Source organism: Stigmatopora nigra, chromosome 21, assembly GCF_051989575.1.
Source record: "Stigmatopora nigra isolate UIUO_SnigA chromosome 21, RoL_Snig_1.1, whole genome shotgun sequence".
In the NCBI taxonomy this organism is placed as follows: domain Eukaryota; kingdom Metazoa; phylum Chordata; class Actinopteri; order Syngnathiformes; family Syngnathidae; genus Stigmatopora; species Stigmatopora nigra.
The window spans coordinates 5,777,581-5,795,411 of record NC_135528.1 but is presented as its reverse complement, the minus strand read 5'-3'; the positions used below and the strand labels follow the sequence as shown (position 1 = coordinate 5,795,411).

The 17,831-nt window shown below is 38.1% G+C and overlaps 1 protein-coding gene across 1 annotated transcript in view; it reads right to left on the bottom strand.

Moving 5' to 3' along the window:
• Window positions 1–17,831, bottom strand: part of LOC144214972 (FH1/FH2 domain-containing protein 3-like) — a 31,663-nt gene extending 13,832 nt beyond the window's left edge. The window contains 3 exon segments of the mRNA XM_077743720.1: window positions 11,238–11,305; window positions 12,653–12,762; window positions 17,300–17,831. Coding sequence (XP_077599846.1) covers window positions 11,238–11,305; window positions 12,653–12,762; window positions 17,300–17,464 — 343 coding nt within the window. The 5' untranslated portion in view covers window positions 17,465–17,831.

The following is a 17,831-nucleotide window of genomic DNA, read 5'->3' as shown; positions in this document are numbered from 1 at the left end:
CCTATCATACACCAATGTTAAAAAAAAGATGATAATCATCACCATGGTAACTGTAAAGTACTCAAGTAGTAAAATTATTGTTTGTGAATCTTTAAAAAACATGAATTTAAACAAAAAAGTGGTTTAAATTTTCAATAATTTACTGTTTTGGGGGTTAATTAATCAGAATGACAAGATATTGATTGATTTCCATGAGGAAATTTATTAGACAATAAAGCATTTAAATGTTACATATAATGACTACTGTTAAACCATCCATTTGTTTAAAGTTGGGCACTAAACTAGCTAGAAAGTCTTTAAATCTTAAATGTACATGTTGATATGGAATTCTTGGGCCATCCCAAGGAGGACAGGGTTTTCTAAAATAATAAAAAGGTGAATACTAGGTGGAAAGGCGACAATCCAAGACCTAAAGTAGATCTAGTTTGCGGTGGTGGCTTGTCTGTCTGGAGCTCCGTGGTAACAATCTCTCAATCAAGTGAGGCTAACCCACAACCAGGGTCACAATCATTATCATTCCAGACTAAGAATGGCATGGCTGTCTGTCTCCCAAATCAAGCAAAATCCATGATATATGTCTATTTCGACCAAACTCTGTCGTGACCAAGCAATTTCACTTAACAATAGCAATTCCACATAGAATGATATACAACACAACTGCAACTGAACATTTACAAGTACATATCACCCCACCGTAGAAGTGTTAAATCTAACAATAGAGTCCCTTCCCATTTAAACACTTTACAATTACCTTCTAGCATCTAAATTTACCCGGACATGCGTAAGTGCTCGCTAAAAATGGATGACCACGTTTTGATGGACACTTTCATAAAGATGTTAATGAAATGTGGATGATGGCGGGTGTTGTCGACAAAAAAATGCATCACACTCAAGGCATTTCTGGAATAAAAGGCATTAAGATATGTGAATAACATCTATAACATGCACACCTAATGAAGTATCATGTGAGCAGATGTGGTTTATTAGTATTAGTAAACAAAAAACACCCTATTTTCCACTGTAAGATACTTATTGGATCCAGGATTATAGGTCAAGCTGCTAGCCTATTTTGTTATCCACTTTACAATGCTGATTTTTTCCTTATGGGGACAATAAAAGGTTGCCTGCAAAGCTTTTTATGGCTTCACTGACACCGGTTCTGTGTTTCCTTTTAAATCAAAGCCAGGAACAGGCTGTCTAGGCCACCAGATCACACTTTGGGATACTACAAAGAACCTTGGGTGACATTTTTGCTTCTTGCCAAGTTGTGAGTGAAAGCTGTCAGGGTAACCTTTACTCAAACATCTGCTGTTCATCAGATGCATGTCAGCAGCTGCGATAAGGTGGAAACGTGGCCTAATTTATGAAGTCCTGACCGCACAGCCCACCAAAAAAGTTGAGATGAACTCGGACAGCAAAGCTAAATTCTTGCAGAAGATTTTAAAGCAACTTAAACGCAACAGGCGTATCCTAAAATGTCATTTACTGGTTCATCAACATACCTGTAGATGAACTTTTAATGAGACTGTAAGCGCACTTTTTTTTTATTTGACATAAGAGCAGAATTCCAATCACCAGGCGTGTCTTGAGATGAAGACGAATGTCTCTAGTGGTTGTTAGAATAGAAAGAAGAAACAAATCAAATCAAAACAAACCAAAAAAACTGCGTAAAAACAATCCCACAGCATGGAGTTGCTTGTCCACGTGTCTTACACGGAGCAAGCGCTCTTTTTTTTTCTTCCCCTGGCTACATATTTTATTGTCATAAGGAAACTTGAAACACTGGCTGGGATGTGTCAATGCGGCTTGTACACTCGTACTTGAACGAATGCACGCAGCATGCGGAAACAGACTTTTGACACTTCTTTTTTCATATATCTTTTATTTAAAAGGACAAATAGTTCTAAATCCTGAACTAAGAGGTGCTATACTAGGCAGACAATGCATTTTTCATTCTAAATTGCAATTTAAAATAGATTTTAAGCAGTCAAAAAGGAAAAAAGGGGAAAATAATGTGGTGATATGATAAACATCCTCAATACAATTTCATTGTGTGACTCAGAGGGTTCTAGACTTGTTTTATATGATCATAATTGATCAAAAATATGTCAACAATAAACTTTATCATTATTTTGTGCATTATAATGCCATCGATCAGAGATTAAAAGATCCAAAGTAAGAAATGTGACAGATTGTTGGTTTTTACGACTATTTTGTAGGCCTTTTTCAATGTTATTTTCATAATTTGCTGCAGCCAAATAAAAACAACATAGTGGGCAGCAGGTGGGCCGCAATCCATCATCCCCCACAGTGCACACTTCCTGCTAAGTTGCTAAGGAGTGCTGAGATCCCTCCTTCTCACACCATAATGAGATTAGCGCCATGACCCTTCAGCTCGGACTAATCCCTCCCTCCACATTTTTATTTTACATCTACTCACACAAGCCAACTTTGTCTAACATGGCTGGTTTGAACCACACAATGTGATGAATTTGCTATCCAGCCATCAGTCCAGAAATGATTTTAAGTCTATTAATATGTGCAATGCGTTGACTGGAAAACTGGCATGACTTTTTATTCCATTTGAATTCATTCGGGATGTGAAAGCATGTCAATTCCTTCCCTGACACTCTATTTTTAGGAGTTTGGGGACTTATTTTAATCTCATTTTTAAGCTTCAGCAAGCAGAAATACAAAAGAAAACAAATGCTACCTTACTGACACTATTGTGCTTTTGTTTGCGTACTCAAGTTGCAAATGTAAAGTATTTCTACAAGGTCAACCCGAGAGTTCCTTTATATTCCCAAATGACTTAACTGTCAATGGCTTGTGCTCAAAAAGGGGCGCATCACACAGCTGGTGGTCCGCCCCTTTAAGCTCAGATATAACCGCTGACTTGTGTTTCTGGAGGATTTAATAGCACCTCTAGAAAGAAAGGAAAAAAATAGTCCCCACACGGCTGTGTGGGCCAATCATTCAGTTGGCTCTCTCAAACTAAATCTTCAGTGGGGATCTAAAATAAAAGACAAGCACAAGTGGCAGTCTATCCTACTAAAAATAGACAGGCTAGGTATCAAAAACACTGTGACATGGATAACCAGCTTTATCAACAAAAGGCTAAAGTGTGACTAAAATCAGAGATACTTGACTGTAAACATTTCTTCATATGAAACTTGAAATAACTTCAAATTATGTTTTGAGAAACCACAGCTTCTTCTTATGCCAAAGTCAATTTTGTTGGAGTTCATCAGCAAGCGGGTAGATTAGAGGAGGAAAAAAAATAGTCCATCAATCTCTCAGAGTCTAATACCGTTTGGATAATAATGCTCGATTACATTCTCCTGTCAAAAGCCAGGCGGAAAAGGAACATTTGGCAAGCCCTGGCGACAAAACTGCTGAGGACAACTCTGTTATTTTGCGACGGTCTATTTTCTCTCTGTTGCTCTTGGCCCCGCCAGGAAGAGCGCCTGAGACTGCTGATGGTGCGGATCGAAGTCCCATTAATTTCATGTGTGCGTGCCGAGTAAAATTTTGAGTGTTTTCCTGCAGTGGTGGCATAAATTTACAGATTTAAACCCAATAGAGAATGGAGGGCATGGTCATATATTGAAAAAAGAATATTTGTAATGCTTAATTCAATGCAAAGTCATTCAAACTGCTTTACAGTAAAACTTTTGAGTGTTTTCCTGCAATGGTGGCAGAAATTTACAGATTTAAACCCAATAGAGAATGGAGGGCATGGTCATATATTGAAAAAAGAATATTTGTAATGCTTAATTTAATGCAAAGTCATTCAAACTGCTTTACAGTAAAACTTTTGAGTGTTTTCCTGCAATGGTGGCAGATATTTACAGATTTAAACCCAATAGAGAATGGAAGGCATGGTCATACATTGAAAAAAAAACTCTTTGTAAAGCCTAATTTTACACAAAATCATTCAAAACTGCTTTATAATAAAAGAAAATGTTTTAAAAAGATACACAAAAACATCCCAATTGAATTTGAACTAAAAATCCAGATAAATGTTGGCCATTATTGGATGAAAATCTGCACGATGGGAAGTTATTTGACACTTTCATTATCTTAGCATAGTTGGCCTCTTAATTAAGGTGTATTGGCATCTCACTGCAATTGTGCATGGCTGGCGTCACCTTACACAAATGACGATTGTGGGAAATGCGGCCAAGCACCCTCCCAGATTTTGGTGTGCACGTGTGAAACAAGCGCTCAGTGTTTTCACTCAAAAACCCCCACCCACTCTTTGCCATTCCCTCCCACGCCCTCTCTCACTTCTCACGCCCGTTGGCTGGGTGTCATTGTTCAATTGATTTGTCTCGACGTGCATGTGTGGTGACGTCGCATGTCCCGTAAACAAAAAGTAGGAAAATTGAACACGAATAAACTTAGTCTGTCAATACAGTTCTTAACTAAGAGTTATTTTCAGAGCCCTAATGATGATATGTAAGCATAAATCATCATTGATTGGACGTATGCGTAATTCTTTTATGTCTAAGCTACCAACGAGCAAAATAACAAATAAATTTAAATTTCCACTTTTGTTTTTATTTAAGAATTGTTCCCCATATGCTACTTGCTTATAAGTTTGCTCTTGTGTGTATGTTGGGTTTATTTAGGCTATACTTGTCCAAAAAACAGTTACTATGTTAAATATATGTTGATTTTAGTTGTAATTTTCTGCAGTCTGCATTCATAAGAAATTTCATTGGTAAAATAACCCACAAAACGCATTAATATATTTACATTCGGAAAGATAGCCCCTGTTTTTGCTTATTTCTTAACTTTACATGAAGTCCAACAGGTGCACTTCCCTGTTGTTTTTGTATTTCAGGTGTGTTTCTGCTTCTAGCCTAATTCACCAGTTTTCCAAAGAATGGATCTGTTCCTTAACTAATCTCATCATCCCTTAAAACAAGAAAAAAAACCTGGGCATCGACCCCCAACCATGCAGATTCCACTGAGTGTGTTTGCCATGTTTAGCTTGTGGTGATCCCAACGTTTTTTTGCATTATGTAATCATTGGAAAATGATTAAAACAGAAGAGCCCGAGGTTTGCGGAGACGCGCTCAGTGGCTATTTGGAAAAATGCTGACTTAGCACTAAGACACACACTCTCACACACAGCTGAAAACACACTGACACACGTGGAGTGATCTATGTATTTCCCCACTTCCATACAATGAAGATCCTGATTTAAAAACCTCAAGTTAGAATTTTTGGCTTCCATTGTCACAAATGTTGGCCACGGTGGTGCAAGAAGAATTTTTGATTGGATTTTTTTCACAAATATAGTTTTAAACTTAGCATACTGCGGCCGTAAACAACATTCATTCACCGTCGTTTTCTTATACGAGGAAAGAATGGTGGGTCAACAACCATTTAGGTAATCTTCATACCAAGAAAACGACAGCCTTCATTATAGTGTGCGGTTTGCCCTGTGCTTTTTTCGACTCCTCATGTCAAGAGTAATTACATTTTAGCTATAATATGTATAAGAGATATGATGTCTAAACGACATATTTCACATTCAATCACCTGGTTATGCAACACAATTGCATATATATTGTCGCTAGGCAGACTTATGAAGTCTATAAGATTTTCCAGCCACGTACACTAGACTTTGAATAACAAAAAATGTATAAAAAGAGGAAAACACTAAAAATTCCAGTGTAAATTGGACAAATTCATTGAATAATAAGCAATATTTTTGACTATTGAATATTGAAAATGTTTAAAAAGACAAGAAAAACCTATTTTTAGTGCTGCACAATCCTTAAACTTAACTCACAGTAGCCACTGAGTCACTTCCACTCGCCGCTTCTTTGACACAAGCTACTATTTCTTTTCCAGTACTTGTGAAAAGATTTTTTTGGAGCATTCACCCCAAACATCCCCAACACAAGACTTGGCCTGCTCCTGTTTGTCACCATAAGTGCAGGCCTGGGAAAAAAAAACCCTGCCACATCCACAGAAAGCAAAACACTGCAATTTGACTGTATTTGACATTTATACAGTCTGACCTTCATGAGAAAATGCCATACAGGTTTAACGTTTGCGCTATTTTTAGTGGTCAAAATTGCTATAAAAAGAATCAGGATTCCATCTAGTGAGGACACTGAAGTAGGAGAATGTCGCATAGGGCACAAAGTCAGATGGATGATGGGAAATTTGGAGCTACTGCTGATTTATTCCGCTACTTTGACTACTTTACACCTCCATCCATAATACCTCAACAGCGCCACATCTCCCCCAAGCAGCAATAAGCCATGACTCATGTGGGCTCATGCAGCTGGCGGTGAGGGTAAAGGGGAAACTATGCAAGTCATTTTCCCTGTGTTTCCCTCTTGCTGTGACAGATCTGTTCGGATTTGTAGGAAAACAGACTATTTCTGTCAGAGGAGCATTCCATTTTTTGAAGGCAAAGTCACAGGTGAGAAACCCAGAGAACTTTTAGACTTTGGGAGTTAAATAGAACAAAATTAAGGGCATAGAAATGGACTTAAAGAGTATAAAGAGTAAATCTAGCATGAGAATGCACACTTTTTTTAACCTTTCTCCCAAAAATGTCACGTGAAACACGCCTAATAGAACATGTTGTTCCTCCACGTATGTCTTATAGGTATTGCTAGCGCATAGATGAAACTTTTGACAACTGTCAGGCAAATGAAGAAGACATTCCTGCCAATTCATATCCCATACAGTGACAGTATGAAATGTATGCGAACGTTTGTCTCATTATGACTTCTTTGATGGAGTGCCGACAAGATAGGGTGTAGCAGACAGACCTTGGCCCAAAGTCAGCTTGGGAGAATTGTGTGAACTGACCTTTGTATTGACAATTCCATTGTTACAAGCAATGCTAACATCAACACTCTGCCGAGTATTTTTATCTTCATTGGTCATCCAAACAAAATAACCCCTACATGGGATAATAGGATTTGATTTCTATTCATTGGCTTGTCTCTAGGTGCAAACTAGGAGCATAAACATGGCTACTCTTTGGACTGGTAAACCCTTTTCTGGCTTGTATTTATGTGAGCGTTCACCAGATGGTGACAGCTAAGTCAGTCTTATAAATAACATTGCCCTATGCAACTAACAAAAATGGAGGAAAGTGAAATTTTATGCAATTGACAATGAATTACCAGTAGTGGCAATGAACTGTCAGTCAGAAAAGACTGTCTTTATGTAAACCTTACTATTAGGTTGTCAAAACATCTATGGTAAGGCTAAATTATTTCCGTACTCTCCACCAATTTGGATGAAAAAAATAACCCTGACAAATTGCACACCAGTGTGGTATATTAATTTAAACTGGCAATCTACTGGGCTTAAGAGTGTGTTAGTATGGAGCAGCCTTAGTGCCTTTCAGCTGAGCTGTAATGTGTCTGGACCTTAATGACTGCAAAGCCACAGATGTCCTGTTGAAAATACCCCCTTCCGAGCTCAGCCATGACCAAACATTATCTCCCTGTCACACCATGCCATAGCCAGGCCTTATCTCATGCAGACTGGAGGCTAAATCGCTGTTCCAACCAGCTGTTTTCTCTTCTTGCATCTCAAAGCCAGACGGCACTCTACCACGGCACCCCTGCTGGCATACAAACAGCCACTTGTCATTGTCAGTTGAACGGCTCATTTTATTTACTGCTATTGAGGATCACTGATTTATCAAATCTGTAGTAGTTATTCAAGATTTAATAAAGTTCTACAAGGGTGATTAGGAATTGTAAAATCCACTCGCATTGAGGGTTAAAAAAGTTACATTCCACAGTAATGTGACGTGGAATTCAACAGAACCGGGTCAAAGGCAAGACCTTTTTGTTTTACCTGCTGCAGACTTTACACTCATTAGTCTGCAGGACCTGTCAAATACCATAAGAGGTAATTTTTTTGATGACTGAAATCAAAAGTAAATGTGGCATGTGGAAATTATAACAAGGTAAACAACATTCACAATGAATGTCCCTATTTCGCTTTACATGTGTAAATTACAGTGCTGGACTTTCTTTAATCATTAACAAATGATTTATTGTCAGAGATACAGATCAGTGTAGACTTTAATACTTTTTTTCTACTGTACTTTGCCAGGTTGTTATACTAAGTACAACAAAAACATGGATGGAAGAGCCTCTTTTAGCATTAATTTAAAATAAATCACTGCACACATCAACATTGCATGCAAACCAATTTGTTACAATAATTTAGTTAATCTTATCCAAGGTATTTTGCTATGTATTTCCACTTTACTGGTGCAATCCGGATTAAATCACTAACTCATTCGCAACCTGATGACTCACTGTATCATAAAGCTTTGTGAGATATGAATAGAACGCACAATTGTATCTTATAAACTCCAAGTGGGACATTTCTGACTTTTAAATAGAAGATGAAAGCTATTTCTAGTACTTTCAATACCCAATTGGCAAAAGACTACCATTCATAAATTGCCTCTTAGTATGTACATTTAATGGGCTGCCTATATATAAGATATAGAAAAAAATAAGGGAATAATTACTAGCCAATTTCAGACTAGATAGACAAAAAGATTTCACGTGGAATGTTTACCTTTTTGTTCCTTAAACAAGGAGTCACTCTATTTAAGCCTAAATTTCAGCACTACACTGCTTTCATCACGTTTTTGGCATGTCAACGCTTTTCTAAAGATAACGTGTCCTCTGCCACGCCCCTTGGGCCCCCAATTCCGCAACCACGTCTCTCCACCAGTCTGCATTTAGCTCTGCAACATCTCTGCTACCGTTACACAGCTAAAATTAACCTTAACCACCACTCTCATGAGAATATAAACGGTAAAAAGTGCAATGACAAAAGATACATCCACCTCTCATCATCAATGTTTTCATCCAATCCAAGCAAATCCACATCCATTACATTCCAAAACCCTCGAAAAATGGACCTATCCCTGTATTTTAATGAGATCTACACTTCTTAAACCCAAAGGAAACAATTAATCAAGATTGAAAACGACTCCCTGGCAAGCAATCTCAGTCTTTTCATCGTAAAAGACTTTTTTTTATCAGATAAAACGATGACCACTACTCAAGTGATTTGAAGGTCAAGACCTCGGAAGGATTACAGAGCGATAGAGGGTTGGATGAGCAGAAAACTGAGCCAGAGGGCGGGGTTACTAGTCTATTGACCTCTAAAATGGACAGACCACATTAAACAAATTGTAAGTCTGTTTAATTCAGTTGAACTATCAAAAACTGGGACAGTAGTCCAACATTTTACTCTTACTGGTAGAGCTGTACAAAACCTAGATGGGAGGGCTTAAGTGGTACTACTCTATTGGTAGGTAGAGTCCCATCTAGGAAGAGGTTGTTCAGTATGTCACGCTGAAAACCCGTAAGCACGATGTTGCTTTTTCTAAAGCCGAGATGTGCAATGCGTAATCCCTCGTCAGGCCATGTGCGCTGTAGTGGTGTAAGAAAGGGATTTAGCCAACAACGCCAATCCCTACGCTCAATCAGTTGCATCACAGAAGCGGTCATTAATGTTTCCTATTCGCCGAGGCTTTGACATTGTTTGTTTTTGAAAAAAACAGCTTGCAGGTGCAAAGTATTTTCATCCATATTGCTTTATTATGTTAATGCATGGTGAATATAATGATTAAAAAAAAAAGCTCAGGTCACTTTTAAAAATTCAAAACAAGTCTGTCGGAACCTAAAGCAGGGGTAGGGAACCTATGGCTCAGGAGCCATATGCGGCTCTTTCTATGTGTGGCTTTCCATTTACCTGTGAGGTAAAAAAAATGAAAATTTCTGAAGCAAAAACCGAGTCCCAGACGCACTAGTAAGGCACTAAATGCTACTTCTACCACCATTTTAATCATATTTTAATGTTTTATTACTTTTCTGCATGCATAATATCAATAATACTGACTTATTAGCATATGTTGGCAAAATAATCCAGACTTTTTGTACTTTAAAAGTGGTGAAATGACCCAACAAACAAAAAACACACATTTTCATGTATTTTTTACAATGGATCTCCAGAAATAACATTACAAAAGATGAATTATGTATGGCTCTCTCTGTCAAAAAGGGTCCCGACCCCTGACCTAAAGCAATATTTTTCCTGATATGAATTGATATTTACAAGTGACCCATTTGTTGAACTTTGACCATTTTATATTTTCAGCCAATCCGAGGCTATGATTCGTATATTCAGATTTAGCGCGGCTATCACTGGCAGGGATGGTGTTGACACTGGCTACCGTTGGGTTAGGAAGAACAGCAGGGAGAGGGAAAGACTCATAGGAGAGGAAAGCACAGATAGAGATTAATTTAATGCCTTTGGAAAGAGGGCAGGAAACGGCAACTAAATACACTCCTGAGATTTTGTGCAAAAAGATTCAACTGCTTTACCGTAATAAGATATTTCAATCGCCCGTCGTCGTGTGCTGCTGAATATTTCCGTGAGACAGATAAAATGAACCATGTTGACTTTGCGCAAATGGCCTACTCATAATTTCCTTCTCAGGGTGAGAAAATAAAAATGCTTGAAGGGAAAAAATGAATTCTCATTGCTGTACTTTGGCCATTATTGTGATTGTTTCTTTTTTTGGGAAGGATTGCGTGTTAAAAAACAATCAAGTTATGATTCATTGGGATAATAATAGTTAATTGTCACTAAGTAGTTACGGCGTATGATCATATCATTAGTCTGTCGCATTTTTTAATCAAAACAACAACAAAGAAACAACATAACACCCTTTTTTTGACAAATTATATGGTATAAAAGCAAGAAAACCATTATATTTTTCAACAAAAATACAGTTATACTTAATCCAAACTCTGTAGACTACATTTTGAACCCATTAGCTCATTTTTAGGCACTCATAACTTAATAAACCTTTTCATAAATCGACCATATCAGGACTGAACTGTCAAAAAATAAAAAAAATGAGGTTATTGCCAAATTACGTAACTTTGACAGCTATATGTACGCATGTTATCATCACTATCATCCCTATAAAAGCTGCATAAGCAATGATGTTTATAGCATATTACACTAAGTGCATTGGGAGTCTTAAAATGGCAGCGTTTCCCTCACAGCGGGAGGTCAGTCATCCCACGGAGAGAATAAAAAAAAAAAAATCAAGATGTTCCATATACGGCATTGGATTGCTCATTCGTCCAAACCATATGTGCAGGGGAAATATCCATGTTGGAAAATATAGGTCACATGGTACTCACCGATACAAGCGTGGACGCGGACAGTCAGCTGGGTTCGTAAGACAACGCTGTGTTTTTTCCCTCTGGACCTTTGGGGGACAAAGGGACATGTAAATCCATCAAAAATTGATAAGAATCTTGCCAGAATGTGCTTATTTTTATTTATGTTATGGGAAATGTGATGCTATTTTGAGCAAATCAAATACTGGATTTTAACCCGAGTTGAGGTCTTTCAAAATGGTTCTAATCTAATCTGTATCCACGCTATTGGCATCCCCACCCGAGCAGGGAAAGCGTGATAAAACCAGAGTAGAAAACCCCCTTTTAATCACAGGAGGATATTTAAGAGAAACACACACCCAAACACACCCCAGATGTTTTCTTAGATTTGTTTTGTTTGTTTACAAGTCTGCAGTCCATTTGAAATGTACCTGTTGGGTTTTTAAAAGAAAAACTAAAATGGTATCATCACTGATAATCAGCAATGTCAACATCTTAGTTTTTGGTGGAGAAAAATAAATAAAACAACATATACTACTTTTAGCATTCACTGTAGAATATTAATAAAGCAACATTAAGAATATAGTATGTATTGTTTATGTTTTTTTTCTATTTTTGTTCTTTAGTTTACATAAGATTTGACCATTTTTACAAATTACCAATAGTATCAGAATGATTTATTCCATTATTCTATTATTTTATAGGCCAAAATTACTGTTTGCAAGGTTGTGATCAGGAACATTTCCAAGGAATTACGAACTTGTGTGGGTTCATTCTCCAACCAAAATGTTGTTTTCAGATCTAACCCAACCCTAGCGCATGACACATTGTTTTCTGAATAGTGTTTTGTCCAACAAAAAAAAAAAAAAAAGAAAACAAGAGTTTGCACTCAACACACGACTCCAATCTAACCTGTTGCTCCTGATCACGGCCGCTTAAAATACTGTAGGCCACGCCTTGATACACCTGTCTATCCTTTGAAAGCGGAGTTAACACATAAGACATGTGAGATAATCACACAGACATGTCTTTTGTGGTTGTCCTTTGCTTAGTGGTTTCTTAATAGATTCCCATACCACAAACCTGCGCAAACAGCGTGTCGTTTTAGTGCCACTTTTTACCTTCTATTGAGGATTATGCCTTAAATATCTCCAATGACTTATTGGTGGATCATTTTGCTATAAATCTACCTCTCAATGTCGAATTATTTTACGAAATTTCCAAAAAATGTGTAAAAAAAAGATACTAAATATGAGTTTTCCCTTTAAATTGTAAGTCAGTAATTAACAGGCATTATTGCAGGACAAATTTTGACAACTGAACAATATTAATAAATGGATTGTTTTCAGTAGGATTCAATTGGAGGTAGTTTTTGTTTTGTAGGTTGGTTTAATTATGGGTCAAATGTTGTGATGATGTGAAAAAGTTGTCTTTACCCCGTGTCGTCTTGTTGGAAGCCTTCAAGTTCGTCCCTTTGTTCTGCCAAGGAAGACTCCAGATCCAGATAAGTGCCATTATGGGAAAGCTGCAGGGCACAGTCATCAAGCTGTGGCAGAAAAAAAAATCTTAATAAATTGCTGATATCTAAAAACGAGACAAAATGCTGACTTAAAAATAGAAATGTTTTTTTGGATTCTGCCAATACAGCTCATGCCAGTTTGGAAAGAAGAGAACATCTTCAAATTATACCACAAAAGATGGTCTTTATTACATTGTTGCATGTGTTTCGCACATTTGTTTTAAAGACTCATCACAGAGGATTTTGTCTGGGGTTTGATCATGACTTAAAAACAGTGGGAGGGACCTTTATGGAGTTCTCTGCTTTTAAGGCATTGTGAAAATTAATCACTTGGCTTGTACAAGTAAAGGAGAACATAAAACATATGGGGACATCTTAAAATATGTGTTGTATTTTCATGTCAAGAAATACTTAAAGGTTAAATGGAATGTATGTATAGGAATTGGTGTCCTACGGCAAAGGGGACAAATTCTATGACTTGATCCAAGGTAACATTGCAGTGCGTCACAGTTGCTCCATTACATTGTGGAACTTGAAACCGGTGTACAAGAATATAACTTTACATGACTGTCATTATTGTTTATGAGATCCAACACAAGTTGAACAAGGGGCCATTTGCGTTGGTACACGTGAAGAGTGCATTTATTTATGTACCAGGAGAAAAATAAGAAAATATATAGATATTTTTTTTAAAATACCTACACTTAACACCTATAGTCATTTGATATATACCATATTTTCCAAACTATAAGTCAAACCTTTCTTCTAGGCCAGCGACTAATACTCAAATTGGACTTTTTTCCCCCTCTATGACCATAGTCAGCCTGCTATGTCATTTTTAGGCTGTAGTTATCTTAAATAAAAAACAACAATAACAAAAAATGCAATTTATAGGCCAACTTTTACATGATTTTGCCCTTTTCATTGCACATTGTTGCATTTTATACTCAGGTGCAACTTGTAGTCTGGAAAAATAGGGTAGTCATTTTAAAAGGCAGCAAGGGAATCATATTCCAAAGTGTTGAATTAACATTCAGCACCTGTGTGCCATCAGTATGTCTTTGACCCAGAATGGTCGCCAAACATGACAACATACCGGGACCGGGCATGCAGGCAACGGTCACAAGACCCACTGCGGTCACTCTCTTGTCTTTCCCTCCCTCTCACTCTGAAACAGAGACGGCCAGTCGCTCGGACTGACTCCCAAGTATAAATATAACCCTGCTAAATTTACTCCTCGCCGCGTCCACTCAGGACAGGAGCTAAAGGGTAGGTGTGTCCTCAGACCTTGGGAAGAAAAAAAAAATCAAGGCCATCGAGACCAGTTCCATTTTTTTTTTTAAAGAGTCAAATTCACAATTGATGGATTATTCCAAAAGCGAAGTCTGTGATTTTTTTTGGGTCTTTAGGTTCTTGTCCCTCTCTATTTTAATCTGAGCCAAATCCTAATCCAACAACAGCAGAAATGCAAAACATGGGACTGTAAATAATCAGACACAACCCTGATTTTAAAAAAAATGCAGTGAGTGAAGCAGATTAAAATGCATTTGTAGCCACGTTTATGTGTTTGACATCCAACAATTGAAAAAAAAGCCAATTTCTTTTACAAATGTTGTAGCAAAGTGGCTATTTCTAACAATGTCAATGTGCAAAACGTAAAGAAAACATGTTTGTCCTCCTACTGGATTTAATTGCTATCAAACATCAACTTGAATACCTTCACACGTTTTGCATTTGAATGAACATGGCGCTCTGATTGTGCTATTGTTCTCGCCATGTGCCTTGTGGGATGGTTTGTTTGACCAAGTCAGAGGCAAAGTGGGGGGCTGTTGAGGACAAGAGGGGGGCGCTCTGTTAATCATGTCCTGCCCCACTGCCCCAATTTGAAGTTGAAATAAGACAAAAGTCTTTCTTGTACCCAATCTGTCCACATCATTCAGCCCGTTTATGACTGCTTTCATTCCACAAATACCTCGCAGCTACTTTTATCCTGACAATAGAGAGGCGGAGCTTATTTTATCTCTACACGGCACACTCTCACTTCACTCCTTTCTATAAACTCCTGCACATTCTTACTCATATTACTGTTTAGATGAGGGAAGATAATAACTAAATAACATCCAAAGGGGTCTCACGTTCTTCATATTGGCTGGCGGGACAAGTGGGTTCGAGTCCAATAGCAACTGTAAGGTTCGAGGCCGTGCCCAGAAATAACTTGGAAGCAAGTATTATTATTAATCAAACTCTCCATGAAGTGGAGACGTCCGTAATTATTTCCCTGTTAGAAAAATAGGATTTTTGCTTATGTTAGCCGCAATGCCTGATGGGAAATCGGAAGATGACTTTTTGGAATAATGAAGTGTAAGTAGACTCTTCTGAGCTTTGTTGTGTTCAGTAGGGAAGAGTAGAAAATGCAGGCGGTTAGTAGTTTGGAAAAAAAAATTAACTCCATTTCAATGACTTAGTGGTTCAGGGTCTATTTGGATAACTGAGGTTTTCTCCGTGGTTGAATTTCAGCTCTTTGTTTAGATGACGATAGTGTTTTAAAAGTACTTAGACTTATTACGTTCCTTACCAATTATATACAATACTGAAACGACATCAAATTAAAATCCATAAAAGACTTTTTGGCTATAAATCTACACACCCCGGGTCGTATGAAAACAACTTTTTGGGGCACCATTGCAACGTGACTGGACGTTTGGTCGCCGGTCTTTTGGTCGCCAGTCAAATGTACTTAGATATTAAACAGTAATTATATATATTAAACTCTCTCTTAGATATTAAACTCACTCTCATGAATATAATTTTGAGAGCTGGTTTCAACAGTAAACTCTCTGTCACCAAAAGACTAGGTGACCAAAAGACCAGGCGACCAAAAGACCAGGCGACCAAAAGACCTACGACCAAACATCCGAGCACCCCATTGCAAAAGGTAAATATTTCTCACAACACGCTTGTATTTGGGACTAAAAAGTGGAAAAAAACAATGCAAAAATCCTATTCGGATTCCATTGTTGATATGTAAACGTACCCTTATCCCAAGCCAATACGTCTTTGTGTCTGTCCATGCACGTTTGAGGGTATAAGGGTGTTCAAGAAGGTGAAATAGGGAGATGGTGGAAGAGGTTAGGAAAACCATGTCACCCCAAAGTGAGAAGAACAAAGTGTTGCAAGCATCCGGGCCTCAACCACAGGAATTCTGGGACAAGTGACCTATACTTTATGCTCAACCCAGCTGACCATGCACACTCACAACATAATAATACACTAGGAGGCTGTTTTGCTCTAACAAAAAGACGCTATCAAATATCCAAGAGAAGCAACGTTCATCAGGAGTTTAACCACAAGCAACGTTGACATTTTGCAAAAGTATAATCCCAATTAAGTCTTTTCACTTTACGGAAAGTGCAACTTTTCAGCTTCATCCCTATAATCGAAAAGCAAAGTATCCAGTTGCCATTGCGCACAAATTGCAAACACCAACACAAGCTGTTGCCATCTGTCCACGTTAAGGTTGTAATCATAAGCTTTTTGTGCACTGTGGGCCATTTTTCATTTGTTTTGTGGCTTTTAAATATGGGGAAGCTTGTGATCGACTGGTCTGGAAAACCACTTTGCTGTTCAACGTCGGTTTGCTGTCAGAATTGTACACGAGCTCTTCGCAGTGCACCATTTTTTCCTTTTAATTATACACCTTCACCTCTTTATCTGGCAATAAAAACAATGTCACATATCTGGTCGTAGATGAATGTGGAAAGAATGTGACGCTGTTTGGGATTTTTTTTCCACTTTGGGTTGCTTTTGGAGTCGGAACTTGGCATCTTTTTCTTTTCACATACTCATCATAAACTGACAGTGACCGCTACACACCTGTGTGTCAAGTTATTTGTTCAGCTAGTCAACGTGTTGACTGTCTTGTCTCGATAACACAGGCTTGTATTTTGACCTTGTAATGACAATACGAATACTATAAGTCACATTTTAATATGTTAAAGTAACAGTAGTCAAATGGGAAAACAACAGGCTTAGCAGGAAACTTAGCAAAACAGATTTTAAGATAACTAGAGCTTATAATAATGACACAATGTCAGTAGTCAGTGATAAAAACATTGAAAATACAGTTGTTATTGAGTATTCTTTGCAGACACAGCCAGAAAATAAAGTACTCATTGTAGTCTATAAAATAAGGTAATATTTAACCCATTACTAATTGTCTTCTTGATATACAGGGCTCATTGTTTTACTTTTTGCCCTTTATTTACAATCACAATCTTATTCTTCCTAATTTGACCACTATATCTTACCATGACAAAGTCCAACAATCCAATAATATATGTGCATATAAAGTGTAAATATTTACCCAGAAACTAGCTACTTTCAGCCCGTATTGAAAGACTAATGTCACCCAAAACAGTGTCATGTTGGCATGATTAGAACAGCAAATACATTGAATTTGCACTACTTACTACTTTGACCATGAAAAATGATGTATATATGTATATATTCTACATGATTTTTCAATAGTTCTTAGTTTACTATTAGTCAAAAGGTCTGGTTTTACCTTGTGTGGAGCCTTGAGGAGCCGATGGATACCAGCGAGTTGGTTGATGAGGGGGATGTCCTCCCTAAAGGTGTACAGAGGCGGTCTGGTGGGCTCCGGGAAGTTGGTGCTGTTGAACGGATCGGTGTCGTCTAAAAACTGAACCCTGCACACCAACGTGGCCATGGCTCATGATCATGCAAGTGATGGCCGGTTTTCCCAACCCGGGCTCAGGCTGCGCGCAAAAAGAGACGCTCAATGTTGCTGGTAACTAAAACAAACAGACGCGCGTCGTCAAGAGGGGCAGACGCGCTCCTTCCTCAAGGCTGGCTGGTGGTGGTCGTGGGGGGCTTGTGGCGCTCGAGTTTGCTCCTCAACTTGGCTGCCGTGGAGCTTTGTTTTCTTTTTTTTCGCTTCCTTTTCAGATGCCCCGTTTTATTCTGGGATGGATGGGCAGGTGGCCAGTCGAGGGAGAGCAAGGAGGCGGTCTCCCGGTTGCTGCCTGTTGGTTGAGAAAGAGAGAGAATGTGAGAGAGTTTTTGTGAGTGAGAAA